The sequence below is a fragment of the Rhagoletis pomonella genome, unplaced genomic scaffold (genome assembly GCF_013731165.1).
Source record: "Rhagoletis pomonella isolate Grant_MI unplaced genomic scaffold, Rhpom_1.0 Rhpom_scaffold_00002, whole genome shotgun sequence".
Taxonomy (NCBI): domain Eukaryota; kingdom Metazoa; phylum Arthropoda; class Insecta; order Diptera; family Tephritidae; genus Rhagoletis; species Rhagoletis pomonella.
Window position 1 is genome coordinate 16,041,102 of NW_023458556.1, and position 26,409 is coordinate 16,067,510.

Below are 26,409 nucleotides of genomic sequence, written 5' to 3' on the forward strand. Positions count from 1 at the left end.
TTTTTTAAAAGTGGGAAAACCAATTTTTTTATTATAGTGCACCTAAAGCTCCACATTTAAATCAAGATTTCAAATTTTGTACAAAATTAAAAAAAAAGTTGTCATAGAAATTTCAACGTTCTAAAAATCTATGAAAGTTTCGAGTATGCAATTTTATAGCCCATCTAATTTTAGTAAAATAAAGTGCAAGTCTGAAGTAGCTCGAAATTCTGGTTGATTTTTGAATTATTTTCTTTTGTACGATGTTGTCCACTTTCTCCCATATGAGAAACATGTCTTATTGGGAAAAAGCTGCACCGTAAGCAAAAAAAGAAATCGTAAACCAACGAGAATTGTGAGCCACTTCAAACGTGCACATTATTTAATACGCTAAAATTGAATAGGTTATAAAACTGCATACCCGAAATTTTTTTAAACGGTTTGATTAAAAGGGTTGAAATTTTGATGGAACTTTGAAGAATTTTTCCAAATTTCATTCATAGTATTACTATAACTATTATTATTATAGCATGAACCAAAATTCTACCTCAATTAAAGACAATTGTGGCGGTACGTTATTCGTGACCGCCAGTGTACATATGTACTTACATACTTACTTATTTCCCTCACTTTACATTGCAGGCCACCTACGTACACGAGAACTATTCAAGTGTTTTAAATAATTTTGATCTTGGCTTGATTGAATTGGCTAAAGATGCTGAATATAGTGTCAAGGTTTACCCAACTTGCCTGCACACTGATCTTACGGATCTGCCGGATAACACCGAACTGATTGTGACCGGTTGGGGAGTCACCGAAAATAAGAGTATGCCACATTTATGAAATTTGATTTTTATATGAATTGGATTTTTCATTGAATATATTTTATTCGTTTTATAGCAACTTCAGCTCGCTTGTTGGCAGCCAAGCTGAATACGGTACCGCTTGCACAATGCAACATTAGTTATGCCGATCAGATGACGTATGAGACGCAGCTTTGTGCCTTTGCTCCGGGGCGAGAGGCTTGTTGGGGTGACTCAGGCGTCCCATTGCAACTAGTCAAAGACAAATCGTTGGGTAAATATAAAGTTGTTGGTGTCGTTTCATTTGGTTTAGTTTGTGGCACAAAGTTACCGGGTGTCTACACAAAGGTGGCAGGGTTTTTGGACTTTATCGAAAGCATTGTTTGGCCTGATGGCAGATAATTCTATAATATATGTATAACATTTTTACTTGGATAAGATATCGAGATTAGATAGATTAATAATTAAGCGAATAACTTTAAGTATTTATATTTTTTAACGCAAATGAAAATAAATACAAAGCATGATTTTTATATGCAAGATGTAGATGATGTAGTTTTCACCTATTTCAGCATAGATTTTATTGTATTTGAAGAAAAAATTCACAAAAACAGTCACACATTAGACGTCTCTCAATTCATTGCTACATATATTGTTAAACTTAAATTTTTAAAAACAAAACAAAAAAACATTTCGCTCCTTACTACGCAATAGGCAGCTATAAAAATTTCGAGCGCGACGATATTAAACATTCTTCCATGATAAAAATATCGGTAGGTAGAACCGCTGAGAGACACTTGGAATTTTTGACGTTTTCAAGAATTTTAATTTTAAAATTTACTCACAAACACTCGCTGTAGCCGCTGTAACTAAGCGATTTTGGCCGATTTTGACCCGCAAATCTTCCACCTCATCGGGTGTTGTCATCGTCCATGTCCTCAAGTAGATTGGTAATACATTAATTTTATTCATTACTTTTATTTTCAATTACACATAAATAAATACCAAATGGTTTAATACCTTTACCAAAAATTTGTTGATTTTATTTCTGTTAAGCATTTTTCTAAATTCTGATTCTATGTAAATTCTGTACAAAGTTTGAAAGTGTGATTTATATGGTTTTTGTTAAAGCCTGAACCTCAAAAAAAAACTTAAGCTTGAAGAAAAGTGCAAATATTAGAAACGAAACACCATTCATCCATTTTTGACCGCCACTGTAGGTTTTTTGGGTTATATGTACTTACAAGCATGTGAACCACGTGGCAGTGAGTCAATCCCTGCTATACTTTACATTTCTTCTTGTAGATGTGAAAGTAGAACATAAACCACTGTTGAGCGGAGTATCCGCTCGGAAATAAATAATCTTACAGGGCAATTTTGGCTAATATAGTAAACATTTTTTCCTTTTTTAGTTTAGTTTTTCAGATTTTTTATGTATGGAAATATGTATACTTTTTTATTTTAATTTATTGTTTAGAAACTTATTTTTTTGTATATCTTTCCTTTTTTTAATTTAATTTTCTTTAATGATTTGGTTGTTATTCTTTTTGAAAGAATATTTTATAATTTTATTTAATTTTTTGGAACTTATTTTATCTTTTTTTTCTTTTTTTAAATATTTGCTTTAGTGTTTTTTTTTCTAGATTTTATTGTGTAAATAAGAAATTTTTAGTACTTTTTAGAAATGTATTTAATTTATTGTTTAATTTAGTTTGTTTTTCCTTTGTTAATTTAATTTTTTTAATTTTAAACGTTATTGTTTTAAAAAGAAAATATATACTTTCATTTCATTTAGTTTTGAGGATCTTATTAAATTTTTTTAAATTGTTTTATTTTTTATTTTTATTTAGTGTTAATAAAACTATATTTAATCTTATTTAATTTTTAAGTAATATTCCCTTTTTTGATAAAACTTTTTTTTTTTTTACGAATATTGTATACATATGTATGTATTATTTTTAAGTATTATTTCCTCTTTTTTTGATAATTTTTTTCTCTCAATTAATTTTCTTTCATTTATTAATTTTTATTTTTTTTTTTTCACGAAAAATATATTCCTATGTATGTATCGATGGCTGAGTGGAAGATCGACCTATCTCGGCAGCCATTTCGAAAACGCCCTATCTCTGAAAAATTTTCAACATTGTTCTATCTCAGAAAACTTTTCAAGAGCGCTCTACTTTAGAATTTGATTGAGAAACACCCTACCTCAGAATTTGGTTGAATAACGCCCTATCTCAGCTGCCGATTCAAAAACGCCCTATCTCAGCTTATTTTCAATGTATTTTCGTTTTAGATAGGGCGTTTTTGAACCGAATTCTGAGATAGGTCGATCTTCCACTCAGCCATCGGTATGTTGTTTTTAATTTAAAAAGAACTGATTGCTAAAAGCCGAACAGCATAACGCGAAGACCTCCTCGATAGAAGATCTTTCAATTAGTCTTTCGAAAGACAGTAAAGAGCTTTCAAGACACATAGTTGCCAGAATTGACAATTGTCTTACGTAAGACTTTTGTCTTTCGAAAAACTGTGATGAATTGCCAGAATTTCCCTGATAATTTAAATCTTGTTTAAATTTTAGTCTTAATCCTAATCTAATCTTAATTTTAGTTATAACCTTAATCTTCCTTTTTGGTTGTTAATCTTAGCATTAATCTTAACCTTAATCGTAATGCTAATCTTAATCTTAGCATTAATTTTAATCTTAATTTCGATCCTAATCTCAATTTTAATCTTATTACTAATCTTGATCTCAACCTTAATCGTGCTCCACCAAGCCCGCCATTCCCTTCCTTATTTTCTTGCCTTACACTATGCAATAATGTCACCGTGTATTGCTCATAATCACTCAATCGGAATAACCCGAGGAATTATCAGCAAAAATGCATGCACGCTTGGACGTTTCTCATATTTTTTCGCACGACATGAATAACTCGCTCACTCATGGATTATTTTAGTAGCCATGATGGCAAGCTTTTGTTAACAAGTATAGAAAATCAAAAGCACTGTGTTGAGAATTTTATAAATAAAAAGTAATTAACAATCAAAAAATATATGTATTCAATACGGTAATTTAGAAATCTTGAGCAATATTTGCCAAATAGAAGATGAAAAGTTGGGCCAATTACGAATTTAATGCATTTGATAAAGAGAAAGTGAATGTTTTTTGCGAAAAATACACGCACATATACTTTGCATATGTACATACAATAGTGCTTATAAAAAATATGGAAACTATAAAATAAAAGTTACTTTATTTAATTCTATTCCAATTTAGCCTTTATATTACCAGTCCAACTTCGCTGTATAAAAAAATGCTTCCAACTGATGAACTTTGTTTGGTCAGTCGACTAATTCTCATTTGGGTTACCCTCAGAAGATTTAGCGTTGCACAAATGTACTATGGTGAGTAGGCATAGTTAATGTCATCTTTTCTATTAGGCACATATGAAACCTAAAATTTAAATACCTTATAGAGGACGAACCCTGTGATTTTGGTATCTACAAAGGCATCTGTTTGAGAGCCAGTAAATGTATGCAACTGCCTGTGCTAATGAAAGAAATGACCTTGAAATCGGCCGATGTTGGCCATTGTGGCTTTACAACTACAGAGGAGATAATCTGTTGTCCGTAAGTTTGAAACGCATACCTACACAAACACTACTTATTAGTTAATAGCTACTTTTTCAATACACCTTCAATGCTAGACAAGCTCCAGCACCTGCAGCAAAGGCACTGCCAAATAAATTAGAAGATATCTTCAAACCATTTGAATTTCGTGCGCCGCTAGAAGATGAAACAACCACAAGAACTATACAACCGAAACCAGCAAATTTTTGGTTCTCAAATAACTTAAAGGAGAGCAATAAAGACGGAGAGAGTGCTAGCAGGAGTAAAGATGAATCCGCTCCAGTTAGTTGGCCAAAGATTGATAGCTCCGCGAGAGTAAATACTATATTCAATGGTAATCAAATTTCGAACCAAAGACCCTTAACGGATGAAGGCATAAACGAAGAAAATGCGCGCAGAATAAATGATATATTCAATACAAAGCCTGATCTGCAGGCTACACTGATAGAAGGCAATACTGGAGGCATTAACGGTCTACTAAATGCAAATTCTGCACCTGTCAGTCTCTCAAATGCGGCTGATACTCAAAGATTAGATGCAATATTTAATGTGAACCCGGTACCTAGTAGAATTCCGCTGGCGGATACTAACCAAAGATTAGATGCAATATTTAATCTGAACCCTCTTCCGAGTGGGATTCCGCCTGTAGATAATACACAAAGGATCAACGCAATATTCAATGAACAGCTGATTCCGATTGGAAATAAAATTAATGGCGTAGACCAGACTCGACAGATTAATTCGTTATTTAATGGAAACCCGACGCCAACTGGCGCAGCATTTGGAAGCATAGATGCTGACGCTGCCCAACGCATAAATGCTATATTCAATACAAATACTGCAACAAGTGGCATACCAATCGAAGATAATACTCCAGTAAACGATGGGAGAAGCTATCCGCTCGGAAACATAAATAATAACAATACGCGTGGCATAAATATTAAATTCAATGGCAGTGCATTACCGAGTGGCATTCCTATCGAAGTTAATACTGGATGGCCAAATGCTGTTGATTCTCAAAATATACCACCTACGAGTGTATTTAATAGAAATCCTGCGCCGAATTGGATAACAATTCAAGATAATACACAAAAGATTGATAGCGTATTTAAGGGAGGCGATGACGTCGGTCAGCGAATAAATTCCATATTTAACACAAACCCTGTGCCAAAAGTGATGCCCATCGAAGGACAGGCTCAACGAGTTAACGCAATATTCAATGGAAACCCTGTTCAAACTGCAAATGAAATAAATAATGATCCATTTCATAATTTTCTAAAGCAACCAAAAAATGAAAGATTGCTTGCAAATCGGGAAATTGTTGGTACGCCTGTGCAACAACCGCCACTGCCTTTGGCAAGTCACTTTCGACCTCAGTTTGGGCGCATGGAGCAGCAATGAGGCGAGATGGGGTTTTCGGAGATCTCTTTTTAAGAAATTTATTTAAAATAAATTTATAGTTTTTTATTTAATGGAATTATCTACTTGTTCTATGAAGGATGAATGCCTGTTTTGGCTTCCAGTGGGGCGAAATGGGTTTGTGACTCATAAAATTCAGAGGCTTTCATAAGAGTAACTGGAAAAAGTAACACGTCAATTCATAAAATTCATGCATGTGATTAGGGTGGTCCAAAAATAGTTAGTAAAATTTTAAATAATTTCGATTTTGAATGTTTTTGAAGAGAAACATTTTTTTTCGATCTAAATATATTTATTTTTATTCTATACAAAAATTCATTTTCTCCATATAAAATATGTATATGGCAGCGGGAAAATTCCATAAAGTTAATTTTCCTGTGTGTTTTTGGACGACCCTAACGTACATATGCAAGCATGTAAATAGATTTGCGTACATTTTCTATACGTGTCCGGTTGTAGGATGGCATTATATAAACTATTCTTATTCGTTTCCCTTGAATCATGATTAAGTAAACCATAACATATGTACATACATATGTATGGCTGCCTTATAATTCGTTTGAAAATTCGCTTTTGGAAGGGAGTGATGATAAGTACGAAGTTATGTTTAATTTTCTATGGAAAACCTCGTTCTAAGTAAAAGGGTTGCAGATAAGAGAGCCGATGAATGGCCAGACTATTAAATATCGACACCTCAATGGAAGATCGACCTATCTCGGCAGCCAGTTCGAAAACGCCCTATCTCAGAAAATTTGTCGAAGAAAACTTTTCAAGAACACCCTGTTTCAGAATTCGGTTCAAAAACGCCCTATCGATTCATTAAATCTGGCATAAAATTAAATAATTTATAAGAATTTATGTCTGTTTTGTATTTATATTTGTTATTATTTCCCCATTTCAACTGCTGAGTGGAAGATCGACCTATCTCGGCAGCTAATTCGAAAACGCCAGATGGTCACATTAAAGCTTATCAAGGAATATTTTGACACTTTTCGACTTTTTAAAGCCGAAAATACGACAAAACCCTGATGGTTATCAAGTAATTGCGTGATCAAGGGTACTGAGACGAGGGGGCGAAGGACCGATTGGTGTCGGTTGATCTTTTTCGAGACTGTTAACATTTTTACGCACAAGCTTTGATTGCAGTAGGTATTGCGGAGCGAATGGCGGTTTTATATCAGGTTACAGACTGTTATATGCGCTCCAGTAACTGGAGTGGTCACTCCGCTCTAACATAATGGCCGAATTGTCTTGTGGATGACGAGATGTTCAAAGTCATTCATGGTGATTGTACAGGCTAGACCTGATAAAGACTAATACGTTTCGATTGATCCCCAGGCGAAGCACTAGAACTCGGAATTCGTCCCTTAATAATAAAGAATTTTGCTAAAAATTATTCAGTCCACATTTCGTAGACTAGTTGCTCCTTGGTTAGTTTACCGTTCCTAATGTCTTTTAGTCTCTCCATGATCCTGAAGTCTATCGCACTAACGTGTTTTAGGGCGTGGATGCTGCCTGGAGCTATATCTGTAGCCCGGTGGGTTGCCTTTTTTGAGACGATGGCCTAGCCACGCAGTCTGGCTTTGCCTGCTGATGTTACAACTGGAGTTTTATTAGGTTCTGCGTTTGCAGCTGACACCAAAAGTTGATGGAGCATTATCGCCCACTAGTGTTGTGACAGGGCTGAGATTGCTACGCAGGCAATCAAAGGGGGCCTCGATCCTACAACGGTGAGAATGACTATGCCGCTTAAGCAAGGTTTCACATTACTGAATGTATTTTACTTGCCGGGAGCAATCCAAACCTTCCTGTAGAGCTTAAACTTAGAGCTTTTCTGGGTTGTCAATTATTCGAGGCAGGTGCCTCTCTCACGGTAAAATAGTTCGACCTTCTCGTAACCCGGTTTCAGAATTTCGCCTCAAAAAACGTTGAAATAACTAACCTGAAACCATAGATAGGCGGTGATTGATCGCACGAGGTACAAAAGAACCTGTTTAAATTTGGCAGAACTTCGCAAGCGCGATAAGCAATTGCGACTTTTTTAGGTCCCGTCAAAAGTCGTCAAATGGTTTAAGTGTCGAATAAAACAAAGAAAAAGAATGGTCGCCATTCTGGTCTCGCGACTCAATTTAGCCTGAGTAAGGCAAGCTGTGTTGATCTGGACAGGACGGTGCTTTAATCGTTAACGAACTGCATACCATGGTCAAAAGAGAATTCTCCAAGTAAGTAAGTATAAACGTAAGAAGTAAAAAATTACAATGAAAAATTGTGAAAATTTTGGATATCAAAACTTATAAATCAACACAAAATATTCACAATAAACTTAATTGTATCCATTGGGTAAACATTTCGAAGCTAAGAACTTTTAAAGGCTCGTATGTGGTATGTGTGGATGCCCTTACATGTAAGCTTGGCCAACTAAACTCTGCTGTAGCCATAGGCGTAGCCAGAATGAAATTTAGGAGGGGGGCCCGACCCTATTAAGCTGGCATTTCAGGGTACTATTTTGTATATATGTAAGGAAAATTTGAAAGTTAGAGGGGGGCTCGAGCACCCCCCTGCCCCTACCTGGCTACGCCCATGGCTGTAGCTGCAGCTGGCGATCATCTGTAGACAAAGTGGCCCTTTTTTCCCATGTCTTTCTCTCTCTTCTGTTGTTTCGCGAGTTTTTGGCATCTCGTATTTGACTGATCACTTGTTTTAGACTCTCTTACGTCCGCTGGTCGTATTTACTGCGCCCACATAAAGGTTTAGTACGATTCTTGAAAGCGAAAGATGAAAATGAATCAACAAACAAATCGAGAGTTAGCTTTGTAAGTCTACCTACAGTTGCCAGACCAGAGCACAAAGTCGCGATGTAGGTTAGTTTTCACTTAGCCGTGGCGCTTTGCTGTATTAAAACACGTTGGAAGCGGATGATTGCTTTGACGCCGAAAATTGTTTAATTTGTATATTTTTTTTTATATTTTTCAAATGCATATATTATTTAAAGAAAGTAAGATATGTAGAAGCTTAATGCACATATTTAAATACTTGCGCGAAATTCGGGTTAAAAAAGAATTAATTACTAACTAAAGCTAAACAATGCAAATTGTATAAAAAAACATAATCGCGAAACCGGATGAACGACTGGTTGAATTCGCTGGAAATAAATGAAAACAAAAATAAAAACCAACAGAGCAAAAGCGGCAAAACACACGCACAGTATGTACATTAGGGTGCATCGTTCTAAATGCAAAAAAAAAATCGGCACTGTTTTTCCATTGGACTGATAAAATTTTTATAAATTTTAAGACTTCCGCCAAAATACATACATATTTCGGAAAAATATTACAATTTCCGATACAATAATCGAATTCTTTGTAAATAAAATTAGTAAAAAAAAAATATTTTTTCCAAAAAATCACCTCAGATAATGGAGGAGTTTAAGCCTTAAACATCTCCATAAAAATGTTTAAAACATTTTATCAGCGGAATTAAAATAATGAGATATTGGAGGTATTTTCAAATCGGTCTAGCTCGCGTAAATCGTAAATATTTTGGCAGAAGTCTTAAAATAAACTTAATAAATTTTATTATGCCAATGGAAAACTGCAATTTTTTTTCGCGATGCACCCTAATGTACATATGTATGTACCGTATATAGAATAAATCTGGGAGTATGTTAATCACAAAAAGTAACAAAAACAAAACGCAAAACAATCAAAGCTAGTGTCAGATAGTGTATCGGCGGTTGGCTGGCAATGACCGAGAGATAAGACTGACATTAAAGTGCGATGTTGTGCCCTAATTACTGAAAGCCTATAAACCAACTTACATGCATACATACTATACATGCCGACACTTATACATTGTATACTTAAATACATTTGTTTATAAACTAACAAAACATAACAAAATAATAAATTACAGTGTTTTGTAGATCTAGTGCTTTTGAAAGGTAAATCCCCTGAGTGGATTTGTTAAAAAAGAAATTAAATTTTGCTTGGAGTTTGAAGTTAGTAGTTAACTAGTAGTTTAGTACAAATGTACAGCCGCTTGTGCCAAACAGAAAAGACCAGATCAGAAATTAAGCTGGTTTGCTAAAATAACAAAAATTCTAAATAAAAATACATACAAAACTAACAAAAAAACTACATAATTTTTTCACCCTTTTGGGCAGAGGATATTACTTCCTTGGCTGCTGAATGGCTATCCTTGGTGAAAAATTTAACTTTTAAGATAAAAAAAATAGGGGTAAGTAGAGTGAAGCATAAAAATCTTACAAAAAATGTGATGAAATGCGATTTGGAAAACTTGGTAATTTTATTGAAATTACACTCCGTGTCATATTTATGGCGCGCCACATATTGATCATTTATATATATTTATTTTACTGTTTTTTCTTAATCTTAGTATTTTTTTACAAAAAATTATTATTCTGCAACGAAAACTTTATAAATCTAAAAATTCCAGCTCTTAAATTAGATTTAAAATAGCTAGGACTCACCGTAGGTTTTTGGATTATTATTTTTTTTTTAAATGCACAAATACCGCAAGTAAAAAAGAAAATTGCCGAAAATCAATGATAAGCCGTAGTTACAATAGTGCATAAAATATTCTAAAAAAAAGTCTGATACAAAATTTGAAGTTTTTCTAAGGCTAGGATGTATTCGCTTGAATTCAAAATTTTGTCATAATTTTAATGCAAGTATGAAACTACGAGGTCAGTTCAATAAGTCTGTTACTCCATACATTAAGTCAAGTGTTTTTTTTCATTTTTTTGCATTGCTAATCCATCCATTCACGGTGCGATAAACAAGACAACAGCGACAAATGAAACGATCGGTCTCCCTTTAAAATCTAGTTTTGAACTTTCTAGCAGTAGAGCTGGTAGTACTACTTACATCCCTGCAAGTAGATTTAAGAGAATTTTACCACGAAGATATCGTCGGTGTTACTGTAGAAAGTTCTATGTCAATTATTTATTAACTCTGCTGCTTAAATGACCTGCCACCTGTATCTGATCGCTTCTGTAAATCAGTAATCTTCATTAGTCAAAGCGAGACAGTTCTGTTATTAGTTTATGAGAATGTTACGATTTTAGATGCAGAAGTGCCAAGAGTACTAATTGCAGTGTCACCGACAATATGTACTTTCAAGCAAACCGAATGGAATGATTCAACTGCGGTAAGGGATATGTGGACCATGGCCGAAGGGTTCCATTCTGCGGCAGTTAGCTCGTCGTAGTTAACTTAAAATATTATAAAAGTGTGAAAATTGTGTACTTAATTAACTAATAACTAATATATACATTTACATAAATAATTATAAACATATTTACTTGCAGACTTTGTTACGGTTCAATGACTTTACCTCACCTGACACGTGTTACTCACCATAAACACTCGAACCACACTCGATAAACTTACTAAATACGTTATACGCACATGTATATGTACATACTACATATGTATGTATGTATGTATGTATGTATGTATGTAAAAATTCATAAATGCATAATAATTTTCTACATGCGAACTGTGTTTGCTTTTAATTGTTAAAAACAAAGATCAAAATGTGCTCTACATATATTCGAATGAGAAAAAGGGAACATTGCACGCCGATGCTGTTGCTGATTGGAAGTGTATTTGCATTGCTTGGAATTACAGAAGCTCAAGCGGAGGGTAAGTTTATGGAGTTGATTGTATATTGATTTGCTTTTAACGATTTAATGGCATATACATTTGTACATTAGGGTGGTGTAACATTTTTTTCAAGACACTCGTAGAATTGAAGAACATACCTTTCATATTCATGAAATAGTATTATAACTTTGGTCCGATGTTTGTAAGTATCAGAAGATGGACAGATAGACCCAGGGTTCTACTTTAAAAATCCTTCATTTGGACAGCTAAAAACAAACACTTTCGTTAGCTATTTTCTAAATTATCATGCAAAGTCTAAAGAGAAAATCATCTAGATCGTGGATTTATAAGCTTTCCAGCGAAATGAGTATCCAAAGAAACTCAGAGATTCCCACATCATGTTACCGTAAAGGAGCCAACCGTCCTATTTAGTGAACCCATTTAGACCTTTTTAAGGACTTCCACTGGCCTACCTCGGTGACTTTACTTTATAATGTTTCTATCTTATTTTTCATAAGTTTTTCAGATATATTTAGTATTATTGGAATAGTTACATATACATACATATGTAAATGAGATCATATCACGTCAATATTTATATACATATATTCTCGTTTTAGTAGGTGATCCCTGTCAAGTCAAAGGCCATCGAGGCATTTGCACTGAGTCAAGCAGATGTGTGGACTTACCACTGATTATGAGTCAGTTGGGCTTAGGAATGCGTGATGTAAGTCGATGCGGTTTTACCACGTACGAGGAGATAATTTGTTGTCCGTAAGTGATTCAGATTCGATTTTTTCTAAACCAAGCGTATTTATTTCCTTCGAAATCAACAGATTATCTCCATCTATACCTACAACAACTATTAGGACGCGTTCAGACGATCGACCAGCTGTAAGAGGTTAGTATTTCTTTTGTGGTCATAATCCTATAAATATTCATTATACAGGGTGATTCAATAAGACCGCAGATTTTTTTTTATAAATAATACCGGTGAGCGTAACGGTTATGATATTTGCAATATTTATCATAATTTAACCGCTAAAATTGGATTTCTATTTTTGTAATCAAATTTAACTGTTATTTTAGGACTTTTATTTTTTCGATCAAGAATAATTGTTATTTTTGGGATTTTTTGTTTTTCGATCAATTTTTGATCGTTATTTTTGATTTTTATTTTTTCGATCATATTACGCCATACGAAAAAAAATATCGGCCAACTATAGTAAAACTGCGATTTTAGTTTTTCTCTCTGGCGACAGGATTTTTTTTAAAGGGCTGATTGGCATAGACAAAAAACGGCCACGCAGCCCCAGAAGAAGAAGTCCAATGGTGTCAAATCTAAAGATATCGGTGGCCATTTGACCTCGTTGTTTCGTGAGATAACGCATTCTGGGAGTAAAGATTGTCTGAAAAAAGTAGCACAGAATTAACACACGACAAATAATTGCTGTCTGCATCACGCTTGAATCTCTCTATCCTGATTTCCATGCTTTATCTCTCTCCCTCTCTCTTTCAATTCTTAAGCCTGTGCTGAAATCGATGCTGAGTTACAGCCTCTCCTGACACCGCACATTCTAGGCGGTACACCCGTTGAACTTGGCGAATATCCGCATATGGTGGCGATTGGACTGAGCACTACAGATGATGATATCGAATACAATTGTGGCGGTACTTTGATTGCGAAACGTTTCGTTTTGACTGCGGCTCATTGTTTGGTGACGCGTCAGAAACCGGTAACGGTGCGTATGGGGGTAGTGAATTTTACTGATACTGAACAAATGAAAGACGTTGTGGAGATTAGAATCAAGGTAAACTCTGTACTGTTATACATACTAAAAAAATACTAACTACTACTTTGCCGCAGAAAATTCACGTGCATCCGGAGTACTCGAGCGCCAGTGTGTACAACGACATTGGATTGCTTGAATTGGAATCAGATGTCGTTTACACGACCAATGTATATCCGACGTGTCTCTATACCGAACCAGAAGATCCGTCAGCCAGCTCTGTACTTTATGTCTCCGGTTGGGGTGTAATCAATAAGAGAAGTAAGTTTTGTCTTACTGTTTCTAAGTTGGAAACCATTTAGTAGCCTTTTTCTTTCATTGCAGCTCGTGAAAAGTCCAATATTTTGCTTAAGGCACGCCAGACTATCGTCGAAAACCAAAGATGTAATGAAAGCTATGTGGACAATGGCTTGACACGTAGAATCAGCGTTGGCATTATAAGCAGTCAGATGTGCGCTCATGATCCCGGCCTAACCAAGGATGCCTGCCAGGGTGATTCGGGCGGTCCATTGATTTTGGTAGTGGATGAGGCGTTGAGTAAATTTCGCGTGGTTGGCGTGATTTCGGCTGGCTTCAGTTGCGGTAGCACCACTCCTGGCCTTTATACGCGTGTGTCTGCATTTCTCGACTATATTGAGAGTGTCGCTTGGCCCATTGGTTGAATTTGTTGCCATATACATATGTATGTATTTCAGAGTTGATTGAATTAGTAATAGAAGATAAGATGACTATGGACCACCGAATTTCATGCTTAAAGGACTGAATTGTTAATTAATATGAGACCTTAATTTAAGCTTGATTGAATAAAAAAATTGTAAAGTAATTAAATTAAGGGCCGTACTGCACTCTTGACTTTTGTGATTATGTAATTTTAATTTGTTATGCTATCGAAATTATCCTTCTCCAAGCCGTGCAAGGTAAGCGTTTCTGAAAGAGACTGCTGTGGAACGTTAATATCAAGTGAGTGACGAAGGGTACCAAGTATGGCAGGCGTACTTGGACCAAGAATTTAGAAAAGTCGGCAAATGGGCACTTACCCAACCAAGTCTGTGTTCGCGAATGTATTCGTAGAAAGACAAACGAGGCCAGACTTAAAAGCCGTTGACCCATTTAAAATGACATAAAGGCCTGTGGAGAGCTGTAAACTCTTTTAAATAACCTGGGAGTCTAAATTAGAGTAACGATGTAGTGGGTTTCTGGACATGAAGGATTTGAAGGCAACGAAAGAGCTGACAGTCTCACAAAACTTGGAGCCCACTGCAGAGCTATTGAGAAGCTGGGAAAAGTCTCAGATCGCTTCCAGGAAGAACTCCGAAAGACTCCTTCAATTTAGCCGGGAGGGTCTTAAAACTCTTACTGGATTTCTGACTGGACACTGTAGGTTGTGGTACTATTTCAATAAAATTGAGCTTTCTGTAAAGACGGACTGCAGGTTGTGGGAGATGGTGGAGCAAATCGCAGAGCATGTTCTACGTAACTGCCCATGTATCATTAAGAGCAGACTGATAAAATTATTTTCTCCGTCCAAAATTTGGAATGTGGCTCCCTTCAAAGCGTTTAACTTTGTAAAAAGCCTGAGGTTGGGATGGCTACACTTAGAGTTTAGCATGAAATATTTTTTTGAGTAGGTCGCAGCGCGACTATACCTGACATGCTTAGTATAATAAAAAGAGGGTAATAAGTAAAAATCGAAGAATGTTTCTTCTAAAATATATCGAAAAAGGCCATGAAGAAGAACATAAAATTTAAATCAAATAAGCTAACCTGAACACGCTGGTTAACATTTTAGACAATTAGAGACAGCCAGAATACGCAAAATAGCGGCGAAAAAGTTTGCCGCGTGAAAACACAGTCATATTCTCGGGTCAAAGTGGAAGGAAATGTGAGAAAACGTAAGGATACCAAAAAAATTTGCCGAAATTTAAACCAAATTTGATGGAATTTCGGTTGAGCTTTTGCACCCCACAGCTTTGCCGTTTATTCAAAACATGTAAACTATAGAATAACGAATGGTTTCATCTTAACAAGCCTAACGATGAGTACCAAACTCTGCAAACCATAGGATTCTTCTTGGATCGAACAAGCTTCTGGTGACTTCCAAGCTCGCATGTTTATAAAAGATCGCACGTTTTTGTTACATTTAGACTTCTGTGTTGTATTCGAAGGATGAATCTTTGTACTTTTCCCATTTACCGGCTGTTTTAGCTCGATTGAAGGGCTAAGAAACTAAGTTTAGACAGGCTGACTGTATCCATCTATTGCTGAGCAATTTTCAAGGAAAAATTACATTATTGTGAAATAAAATAATTTTGAGGAATCTGTGGTGCAATTATGCGATGCAAAAGTATTGTTCAAAGAGTAATTTCCCCTTCGTAGGCTGCGTAAAAAGAGAACTCCATTGCAATGTACACCGGCGAGTCCTAAATGGATACTGGGGTGTGGATAAGGGTGCGACCCTAGAAGCCTCTTTCTGGACCAACAACTATGCATGCTTTTTTCAAGCAAGACTACTGGGCTAAGGGGAAGTATTTGAAGGGAATTTCGATAAGGGTAGGTTAATATGGCCGCCAGTGTACGAGTACCATGTATAGACGGTTAGCTACCCAGCGGTATCAGCTGGGAAACGAACCTCCGGTCCCACTTTATTGACGTTCTCCAGTTTTCCAAATGAGTAGTAGTGGTTAATATATATGTATGTATATAAGTATTAATAGTGAAACCATTTTCAGTCTAGCTAAAGGCATGCTCCGCCCTGATTTCTGACCGCAAAACCCTCTGAGGTCCATAAGTTTAAAAAAGAGATAACTATGATAAGATTCAAAGATAATGGCTTTTTTCAGATATTCGAGCCTCACATTTGTAGGTAAAGTAGGCTGGAGTTGACAGACACTTCGCCCGTTAAGAACATTTATGGATACCAGAATCTTGATGAATTGTCAGAGGTCGGGGCATTTATTGATGAATCCATAGTAAAGACATTTATTGTTTCCTCGAACTATTCAAAAGAGAAATAAGCTTATATATAACTCGGACAAAAGGCTGAAGCAAAATGGAGCAGTACCCCAATCTGAAAAATAGCAAAGCACATCAGGTCGAAGTATTACAAATCCAAAACGGAAAACTTCTTAATCAGATCAAGTATGAACATACATACCCGGTTTTGGAAATGGGACTGATATGTGTCTGCGTAAAAAATCCAATATCGGAGCTGCAATTTTAAAGGTTTTTTTTGGTTGTTCGGCATTAATAAGTGCCGGTTTAAAAGCACAACTCACAATTTAACCTAAAAAGAGACAACAAGCAGATATTAGTTGGTTATGTCTCCTCCTCTGATGAACTTTTTTGTCATAACAGGAGCTGCAAAATTTCTGGCTTTTCTTCAGAAGTCGTTAGGGAAAACCCTAACCTCTCCGCGTACCTCGGCACTCGTACCCAATGAAGATACGATTTTTCAATTGCATGTGACTGAGTCAAGTGCTTTGAGTGCCGCCTGACTATCTGAGTAGATGCAGAGTACTATGACTTCTCTTGTGCGTACTCGTAAATATTCAACCGTCTGCTGTCTCGCAACAACTCGGCTTGATCGGGTAGGCAGAATAACTTTTCCAGCCCCAACTGTGAGACTCAACTCCTACATTGTTGTCCAGTTTTGAACCGTTCAATGTGTTTATATAACTTAAGAATTTCTGTTAAGCAGCAAAAAAAAGGTTTGCCTAGAAACCTCACTGGCCCCACCCAGCACTGAGCAGTTGCAGGCTTTTGGCCTCGGACTCGAGCGCAACTGTTCTACAGGGGCGGGTGCTCTTTTTTTGAGATACACCAAGCGCTCGTAGGCGCATCCCGCATCTCGGAAAAATGGTGAAGAACCAGCATACTTCTTCATTATAGGCCCTGCAAAGAGGCATCATCACCTGCTTGAAGTCGCCCGGGGAGGTGTAGCACTCAGGCTGTCCCCTATCCAGCACTGCCAGCTCGAGATGATAATTTCATACCCGCTAAACATTTTAAAATTCAAGCTTGTTGGCTATGGTGGAAGGTGGCCGTGAGCCGAAAAAGTTAGATTCGTAAGACACTGTCTCTTTGAGACTAAATAGTTAGTTATATGTAGAGAGTTCCCCAACTAATTGCTATTTCTTAGTCTGCGCCCAATCTAACTTAGCACAAACTTTTTCGATAGCTTTCAATGTTGCTTGTCTGGACCTGAAGGAGAAAGCGACATTCTTAAGAGCTTTAGATCATCCGTAGTTATTTGCATTTGCTGCTACTGAAAAACTAGGAGGCAGTCCATGGAAGTTCATGTTCCTTTTTCTAAAGCCTGTCGCACGGAAATACCCCTATCGGCGCCTGTTGGGACGGGGCATTCCCCACCCTTCTACCAGGTTCAACTATGTTTTAGAGTGGTGTAGAGTGGCATCACCCGCAGTTGGCATGGATGACCAAAGATGCAAAGAGAATTTACGCCGGTCAGAAGGAGAGGACGTAATCGACACTAAATGTTGATGTGAGAATGGCCAGGCAGCTGCGGGGTTTATGCGAGTAGCCCAAGCGCTCGTTCGCCATTCAAATAATTTTTAATTAAAAAAAAAACAGATACCATTCCAATTCTACCGCCTGTTGTGCAGTTATGCTTTAGAAAGAAATGCCTGATACTGCACTTTGGAGGAAAGTGAATGGATTTCCCCACACTAATCCATCAACGACAAATGCGTTGGATATTCCATAATGAATCACTGCGACGATGAGAATATATAAATACTTTAAGAAGAGAGCTACCTATTTGAGCTTGACTTAGGCTGCGGATACTTTCTTATACGTATGTATGTATGTATGCTATATGCACTTATGATGAATATAAGCAGTGAAGCGTACATACAAACACGAAGAGCATGCGAAACGTTTTGTTCCATTCAAGATGAGTAGATAACAAGCAAGTTTAAAACGAAAACAATGAACACTTTATGCAACACATACATACGTACGAAAGAACAGAGTTGCCAGTACGTGAGTTGAGGTTAATTTTGAAGTGTAAAAGCGATCATCACATAAAAATTTAATATTTTGTACATATCTGGTTTTTTTTTTAAATACTTCTGTTAAATTTGAAAGTAGTAGTGATATACAAAGTTAATATGTGGTTCTGACTTCTCTAAAGAGACCACCAAAATAATGTTCTGACGGAAAAGAGTCAGGACCAATGGCGAATGCATATGAAATTCCAGACAAGCTGCATTAATTTTTGCACTAGTGATAGAATACAATATTGTATCTTTTTATAAATTCTCGGTGATTGTTTCGGCTGGCCTATCTCAATTAAGTAGTTGTTGACGCAAGGCACTCAAACTGGACTCTCAGCAGTATCTTTCATACCGCCTTAACGGGAAGATTTGGAATCTGTTTCGTAAAAGTCGCTTCAATTGAAAAATTTCAACAATTTCTGAGCAATGTCCACGCTACAACATAAAAATCTTGCATGGCGACTTCACTGTTGGAGTGGGTAAATACGGTATCGATGGATATTATTATTATTATATGTATCAGGTCAGTCTTTGGGTATCTAACAGCTGGTCACACCCTATTACTTTTTCATATGCACCCCACCGGTGTCACTACTACGTCAGGATGATTGGTTCTGCATTGATGACGATGATACATCAGAATACGTTCTACATGTATGTCTGACCTCATTCAGAAAAAGATCAGTTCAATTTCATTCGCCTATGAACAGGCCAGCCTATCCATAATAGGTACTTCCATAACTTAGGTCATTTTAGGACTCTTTAGGGAGGCCGAAGGCAGTGTCTCTAATTCTGCGGTCTAAAAGAAGCAAGACCTGAATAAGGAAGGCTACAACCTTAACAAGCAGCCAGTAACTTTTATGTTCGACTCTCTATACTGCTCTCAGAAAACGCTTTTAAACAAATCAATACTCGCGAGAAATACGGCCGTATTTGTCATTTTCAGCATATCGCCGGCGAGAAAGGAATTGTATCGAACGTTACGCTTAACGCCACGCATACGGGGCCAAGCTGCGATAGGGAAGAATGCGAGTCGTTTGTCAGAGCTACCGAAACCAATATTTTATAGGGGTTCGATGCCGAATCTATTCAATACCCGCTGCTGGTGTTAGGACAAAAAGGCGCGCCTCCTTAACATTGGAAAACCCAGGTCGATGAGGGTCTAGCTTCTAGTAGGCCTAAATTAGCAAGAATAAGCAAATCTAAGTAGCAGGACTTGCAAATATTACTCTTTTGTATAGGTTATCCTTTCTAAAGGATTTACTCTTGGCAGTGAAATTTCTTTTGGCTCTAATTCGAAACTCCAATGAAACGGAAAAGCGAAAGAAGAAGAGCGGGGACGGCGGGGGTGGTTGGCTACGATTAAGATTAAAATTAGTACTAAGACTAAGATTTACATTTAAATTAAGATTAGGATTAAGATTCAGTTTGAGGTTGAAGTTAAATTTGATGTTGGTATTTAGATTAGGATTAAGATTGAGTTTAATATTAAGATTAAATAAGAATACAATTAAAACTAAGATTAACATTAAGATTAAGATAAGGGATTAAGGTTAATATGAAGACTAAAATTAAGAATAAAAGTCAGGTTAAAATTAAGTTTAAGGAATAAGATTAAGATTTAGATTAAAATTAAGATTATGATCAAGATTAAGATCTAGATTAAGATTAAGACTAAGATTAAGATTCAAGTTAAGATTAAGAGTGAGATTAAGATTAATATTAGGACTGTGATCGAGATTGAGGTAAAGATTAAGATTAAGACTGAGTTTAAGATTAAGATAAAAATTTACATTAGGATTAAGTTTAAGATAAAGATTTAGATTATTTAACTGTTACTTATAAGTTAAAGATTTTAACCCTTCCTTTTTCATAAGCTAAATGCTCGCTACCAACAAAAAAAAAGTCAAATTCTGAACCCCCTTTTATTTTGCCTCTTATTAAATAGCACCTTGGCAACTTCAACAGTTCTGGCTACAATCAAAGACGCTTGCCAGCGCGAGAACTTAGCTTTAAACTTTTTCTATCGGGTAAACAAAGAAAACGTTTCAAGCGTGCAAAGCGAGAGAGCGTCTCACTCAAAGCAAATGAACTTGCCAAATACTTCGACTTTTGAAAACTGGTTTTTAATCAATACGCGCATTGTATTCGCATGCAGTTAGTTGGCATTAGTATCTGCTGTGCGCATATATAATATTAGCTCAGTTAATTTACTGCTGCCGGTGTCTTCAGTGAGCTAAACAAATTAAGCGCGGAAATTGTTGAAAAGCAAGATTTACGCTAAGAACGGGTTGATACTTTTAAAGAAAATACATAAGTGCAAAAAAAATGATGAAGTGTTTGAACTTAAGTGTGGTGCTTATCCTCCTGGCAGCTTTGTGCACAGCTGAGGATCACAATCCACCAGAAATTATTTTATATGGTAAGTGAATAGCAGAGATCAAAAAAATGGAAATGAAAGAAAAATTTCAAATTAGTTTGTGTGATCATTTCTCCTCATTTCTTCTCTCCCAGAGGGTGATGCCTGCGTAACCAGCAACTATGATGGCAAATGTTTGATTGAGAAACAATGTCCTAATTTAGAGACAATTATGACTCACAGAGGTTTATACGCCAGAGATGTAGGGCACTGTGGCTATACAGTTTACGAGGAAATTATTTGTTGCCCGTAAGTTGTGTGTGTTTTTTTTTGTTTTGCAAGCCATTCCTTTTTTAACAGGCTACCTTAATATTCTAATTTCATTCTTATTTTCTTTGTTACTTTCTTTCCAGTGAAGATATTATAGATCGCCCGCTGTCGAGAAAATATTTTCATTCCAGCGAAACTGTACGCACAACCATTACATTAATTATCACCTCGACGCAAATAGTGCAAACTGAGAAAATTGGTGAAGAATTAGTGTTTAGTAATTTCTCTATGAACGCCAATGAACATTAAATATGTAATTAGTATTAGCATCACATTTGCTAAAGTAAACACTTATTCACATACATACATACATGCGAACAAATCAAACTATTCGCCTACGTAGTGGCCCTATGTGGGGGTTTTCACAATAGCTTCATTAGACCGTTAAATTTTCTCATAGTGATCATCAAATTTAAACGAAACTACTCTACGTTTAGCTCCTAATTATAAGTTTAGCTTTAAGATATCTGTTTCTAGGCTTCTAGTTTTCTATTGAATAGCGTGACACACAATAAAGTTTAGATAATTATATTATATCTATAATTTTTTATTTTATTCGTAGGAAAGAAAACGTGTACTAATACTTATTTATGTACATTAGTGCGGGTCAATTTGTTCTTACAGATTATAACCGACTTTGTTTCGGCGACTAAAGTATTCTACTGGCAATTCTGAACAAAAAAGTCCATGAAAGCATAGCTGTAAATTAGATTTCGAGCCTCCTTATTTTTAATTTTGTTGTTGATTCTTAACCAATTTCTTTTTTATATTTTGTAAAATTTATATTAAAAAAAAAAAAACGTATTTTTGGTACTTTTGAGGTTAGGATATCTCAAAATCCTTACGTGCTAGAGCAATTATGCGGACAGATTTGGACTTAGTACCAAAAAATCTACAAAAAATGTGTTTTACTGAGGTGGTAAAAAAGGTAAAAATTTGTCGAACTGTGTAATCCAAGATTTCTTAAATATCTTTCGTTTGATTAAAAACTTGTGACAAACTTACGTACCGTAATATTACATTTATCTTATCAATTTAATTTATTTAAAATTCAAATTCTTCAAATAGGCGGCAACCTTCTGTAGGAATATTTTCCAAATTAAGCTTTCCAAATCGCTTTGTATCCATTTTGCAGCATTTCATTTACCAATTTAATTGAATTAAATAATTTAAACATGTGGCAACCCTCTTAAAAAATGTTTTGGAAAATAATCTCTCTTAAGCTAGTCTAGTTTGATACTTACTTTGTAATAATATGTTATTTATTTCACCCAATTTAATTAAATAGAGGTCGCGTAAAAAAAAAAAATTAAATTCGTTATGGATTAGCAACTAAAATTAAAAATAAGGAGGATCGAAATCCATTTTAGAGCTACTATGTTTCGATGGACTTTCTTGTTCGGAATTTCCAGTAGAACACATCAGTCGCGCAAACAAAGAAGAGAAAAAATTTGAACCGCCCTAATGTACATATAAGTATGTTTGTATGTAAATCTCATAGTTAATTTACGGAGATTAGGATTTCTGTAGAAATGCGTTTTAAAGCGTAGTGTTTTGCAAAATGAGATTATTACAAGCTTCCATATAGTAAGAGTATAACGAATGTATTTATTTGCATCTATGTATGCATGTATTTGAATTGAATTGATTGCAAATTTGACCCGCTCGAACCTAGAGCGCATAAGTTTAGAATTAATGATCTGCAAAGCGGTTTTTTGAAGTGAAACTTCTTTGCGTTCGGTTGGGAGTAAATGCAAACGTCGATGTAACGAAAAAGCGACACACTCGTTAGGATTTAATTCCAAACTAAAAAGTAACAGAAGATTAGGATTACGATTAAGATCGGGATTGCGACAGAGATTAAAATAACTGTTCATTATTACGCAGAAAAATCAAAATACATCAGCAGCCCCGATGCTATTCTCAAAGAGAAACTATTCTCGTACCGCAATAAAAAAAGAAAAAGTTTAACTGAAAGTCCTCTCTACTACCCTCTCCCTACAAGTTGAATTTCATGAGGCGACTCTCATATACGCGTCATAGTAAAATAATGGGATGGGGGAAAATTCAGACCAAGATTTAACACAGTTATAAATTAGGGTGTTTCTCGATACATTTCAAAAACTTTATGAATTTAGATAATTCGGTACATTTCAGTTAGTCGATAAATTTCGACAACTCGATCAGTATTGATAGCTCAAAAAATTTCAAAGACTCTAAATCTCGATAGGTCTATAAAATTCGATAACTCTTTAAATTTGGATAGCTATCGATGAATTTAGATATCTCGCTATATAGTTTGATAGCTCTTCGATATATTTCCATATCTATGGACCAATTTCGATAACTCGATACACTGTGGTAACTCGATAAAAAATTCGAATAGTGATAAATTCATATGATCTTAAAAATTTTGATAACCCGACATACTTTGAAAATTCCGAGAACTTTGATTCCATAAACCTACAAATTTCCACAACTACCAACAAATTTCGAAAAATCAATAAATATAGATAACTCGATAATTTGAAAGAACTCGACAAATGACGGCAACTCGGAAAATTTCCTTAACTCGATAAACTTCGATAACTCTATAAATTTTATACATTTTTTAATAACTATCATATAAAATAAAATTTCATTACGTTGTAAAATTTCGATAATCTGGCAAATTTTTATAACTCGATAACTATCGGTACATTTCGACAACTCAACTTCAGCGTCTCGATTAATTTCGATAACTCAGCAAACATTGTTAAATTGCAATAACTCGATACATTCCGATAACTTTATAAACATGGATGATCTGAAAAATTTTGATAACTTTAAACTACGGTGATAAGAAGCTGGATAACTTTCTATAGCTAAATTCTCTGATCGGATGACTGGATATAACGAAATATTTCAATGCATTTTCTTACACTTCCAGCCACCCTAAGTCAGCACTCAGACAAGTCAAGTCGTGCTTTGAGGTCTGCTCTTTCGTAGACGAAGGAGTATGGATACCTAGCATAGCATAGAAATATAATACAAAAACCTTTAAATTTTGAAAAAAATAAAAATTAAAATTCTTTTTCCTTACTCCTGAAATAGTCAATGTGCCATGCTATACCGCACACTGATTGTCAGTGTTGCCTTTCACAAATTCCGCCTATACCAGTTTAATTTCTTCGCTGCTGTCGGCAAAGTTGAAGCAACATGTGGTTACATGCCACCACACTTAGCCGGCTCCATTGGGGATAACATACATATATACATACATACATATATACAATGGCAATAGCGAGTCGTTTTTCTGCTATTTTTGTTGGCTGCTTTGTTAAAATAATTCGTAAACAAAAACAGTGAGCACGCTTTAGCGCCTTGGTGTATGCTATGCAATGGGCAAAATTTCTCTCAAACATTGAACTTAAAGCTCCACTAAGGTGACCAGCTGTAGCATAAACTCTTATAGGCGGCAAATGAAAAGCTCCACATAGTTATTTTTATACATTGAACGCAGAAATATTTAACTTCAGTTGATGTCGGCATTCGGTAGTTGATAGACGTGCGCTAGCAAAACTAAGTAGTAAGGGTAACGGAAATTGTGGTTAGCAGTTGTTTTTTTTTTTGAAATAGTAAGTGATTTGAAAATGTAACTAAAAAAAAAAAATAAAAGATAATGGAATGATATACATAATTACATACATACATATTTATGTATGAAAAAAAAAATCAAATTGGTGACAGTAGGTCGAATAATTAAAAATATAAGTGGAAAAACAGTAAAAAATTAAGTGCATAAAATTTAAAAAACACAACGGGTAGTGTCAAAAAGCGTCAAGTGCAACAATTTCTTTATTGCAAATTTCTAGATATATGTGTGTTTGTGTATACGTATTTGTGTATGGAAAACCCTTAAAAATATAAAAAATTCAGCAGTAAATTTAAGTGTTTCATGTCAAACCAATTTACATACTTAAGTAAAAGTGTATGTACATACATATGTATATTTAAAATATTCATGAAAATGTGCGACTAAAAAAGTTTGCTCTACATTCCAAGTGCGCCCACAAATTGCCAGTGCAAACTCTCACATGTGTGTGCATGTCTGCATGCCCAGTTAATTGCATTTACTGAGCACAAAACCCCAAAGCAAAGTGCAGTGCAAATATTTGAAATTTACTGCATGTGACATGATATCGCTGCGGCCGACCCCCTTTTTCGCTTAAATAGCCTACATTTGGGAGCCAAAAGCCAAATTGTAACTGAAATAAACATTAGTACTGCAGCAGTGTGCCCATTTCAAGCGTCAGAGTGTCAAAGTGTCTGCGAGTCAACGGAGAAACAAAACAAAAAAAAAAAAACAAAAAACCAATCGTGGCAGTGTGTGACATTTGAAAGGGCGATAAGCGTCGTCCGACTGTCGATCTACATATGTATGTATATACCTACATACAAACAAACGAGTAGCAGTAATTGTCAAACAATTTGACAGTCGGAACTACTGCACCTGTTTGGCATACATATTTAATGCTAGTATTGGACTGTCGTCGCACATTTACATGTATGTACATGTATGCGCACGTATTACTACGCTTGCCTTACCCTGCCTTGGTTTCAGCACACCCACCACAATTGCGATTGCTGTTATCGGCGGCCTAAAAGTGGGCCTGCAGGATTACACGAGTGTCAGGCCGTAAGTGTTGCGAGTCGCTGCAGGCTAGTTGCTCCGCCGATTAGTTGCTGTAACAACGGTTCACTTAGGGAGAATATGTATGTACATATGTATGTGGTGGCCTCTGTGAAGTGAGGGAGTGCGGCGCGTAATTTGTGAACTGTTGGCAGTTGAGTGCGAAAAGTAAGTTACAATTTCAAATTTAAATTACATGGATTATGTGGAGGCTGTTGGTGGAACTAATTGTGTGTTCATATAAATGTGCTTGAGGAAGTGAACTTAAGTGTATACTTGTATGTGTTATATGTGAAAAAATGAGGCCACACTATTTTACCCTTTCCTGCCCATGGTAGCCATATGGATACTAACCTTTATTTTCCTAATTTGGGACTGCGGGCTAGTCAGTAGCAATTGTGGGTAAAAAGGAATATTTATTAGAAATATATGTAGTATATTCATTTGATGTCGAAACATAAAAAGACCTTAAAACTATCAACTTTTAAGAATATTTTAACTAAAATTCAAAATATTTTTTCCTAGGTCAAAAAGTTCGGGGAGGAAAAAAGGGTTAAATGCATGACTTTTGTGAAACAGTTTGAGTTCGCACGGCTAGGCCAAGAATAATATCGCTATGATACCACCATATCGTGATCTGAGTGGAAGATCTCCTATGTTGGTAGGCAGTTCGAAAACGCCCTATCTCAGAAAACTTTTCAAGAACGTCCTACTTCAGAATTTTATTAAAAAACATCCTATCTCCTAATTCGGTTCAAAAACGCCCTTTCTCAGCTGAAAATAGA

The 26,409-nt window shown here is 35.7% G+C and overlaps 4 protein-coding genes across 4 annotated transcripts; all 4 read left to right on the forward strand.

Moving 5' to 3' along the window:
• The first annotated feature begins 509 nt into the window (after positions 1-509).
• On the forward strand, positions 510-1,184 carry LOC118734471 (serine protease persephone-like). Its single transcript, XM_036464190.1, has 3 exons — positions 510-572; positions 622-805; positions 880-1,184. Exons 1-3 carry the CDS (start codon positions 510-512, stop codon positions 1,182-1,184), a joined length of 552 nt encoding a protein of 183 aa, XP_036320083.1.
• Positions 1,185-3,575: 2,391 nt separating this feature from the next.
• Positions 3,576-5,889, forward strand: LOC118734568. The gene is made up of 4 exons (XM_036464279.1): positions 3,576-3,896; positions 4,060-4,187; positions 4,259-4,412; positions 4,490-5,889. The coding sequence occupies exons 2-4, from the start codon at positions 4,097-4,099 to the stop codon at positions 5,811-5,813; spliced, it is 1,569 nt and encodes a 522-aa protein (XP_036320172.1). The 5' UTR covers positions 3,576-3,896; positions 4,060-4,096; the 3' UTR covers positions 5,814-5,889.
• Positions 5,890-8,765: 2,876 nt separating this feature from the next.
• On the forward strand, positions 8,766-14,098 carry LOC118733143 (serine protease persephone-like). Its single transcript, XM_036462404.1, has 8 exons — positions 8,766-9,035; positions 9,478-9,490; positions 11,383-11,497; positions 12,079-12,232; positions 12,295-12,359; positions 12,986-13,269; positions 13,326-13,509; positions 13,573-14,098. Exons 1-8 carry the CDS (start codon positions 8,953-8,955, stop codon positions 13,908-13,910), a joined length of 1,236 nt encoding a protein of 411 aa, XP_036318297.1. The 5' UTR covers positions 8,766-8,952; the 3' UTR covers positions 13,911-14,098.
• Positions 14,099-20,298: 6,200 nt separating this feature from the next.
• Positions 20,299-21,492, forward strand: LOC118734569. The gene is made up of 3 exons (XM_036464281.1): positions 20,299-20,685; positions 20,778-20,931; positions 21,036-21,492. The coding sequence occupies exons 1-3, from the start codon at positions 20,592-20,594 to the stop codon at positions 21,199-21,201; spliced, it is 414 nt and encodes a 137-aa protein (XP_036320174.1). The 5' UTR covers positions 20,299-20,591; the 3' UTR covers positions 21,202-21,492.
• The last annotated feature ends 4,917 nt before the right edge of the window (positions 21,493-26,409 follow it).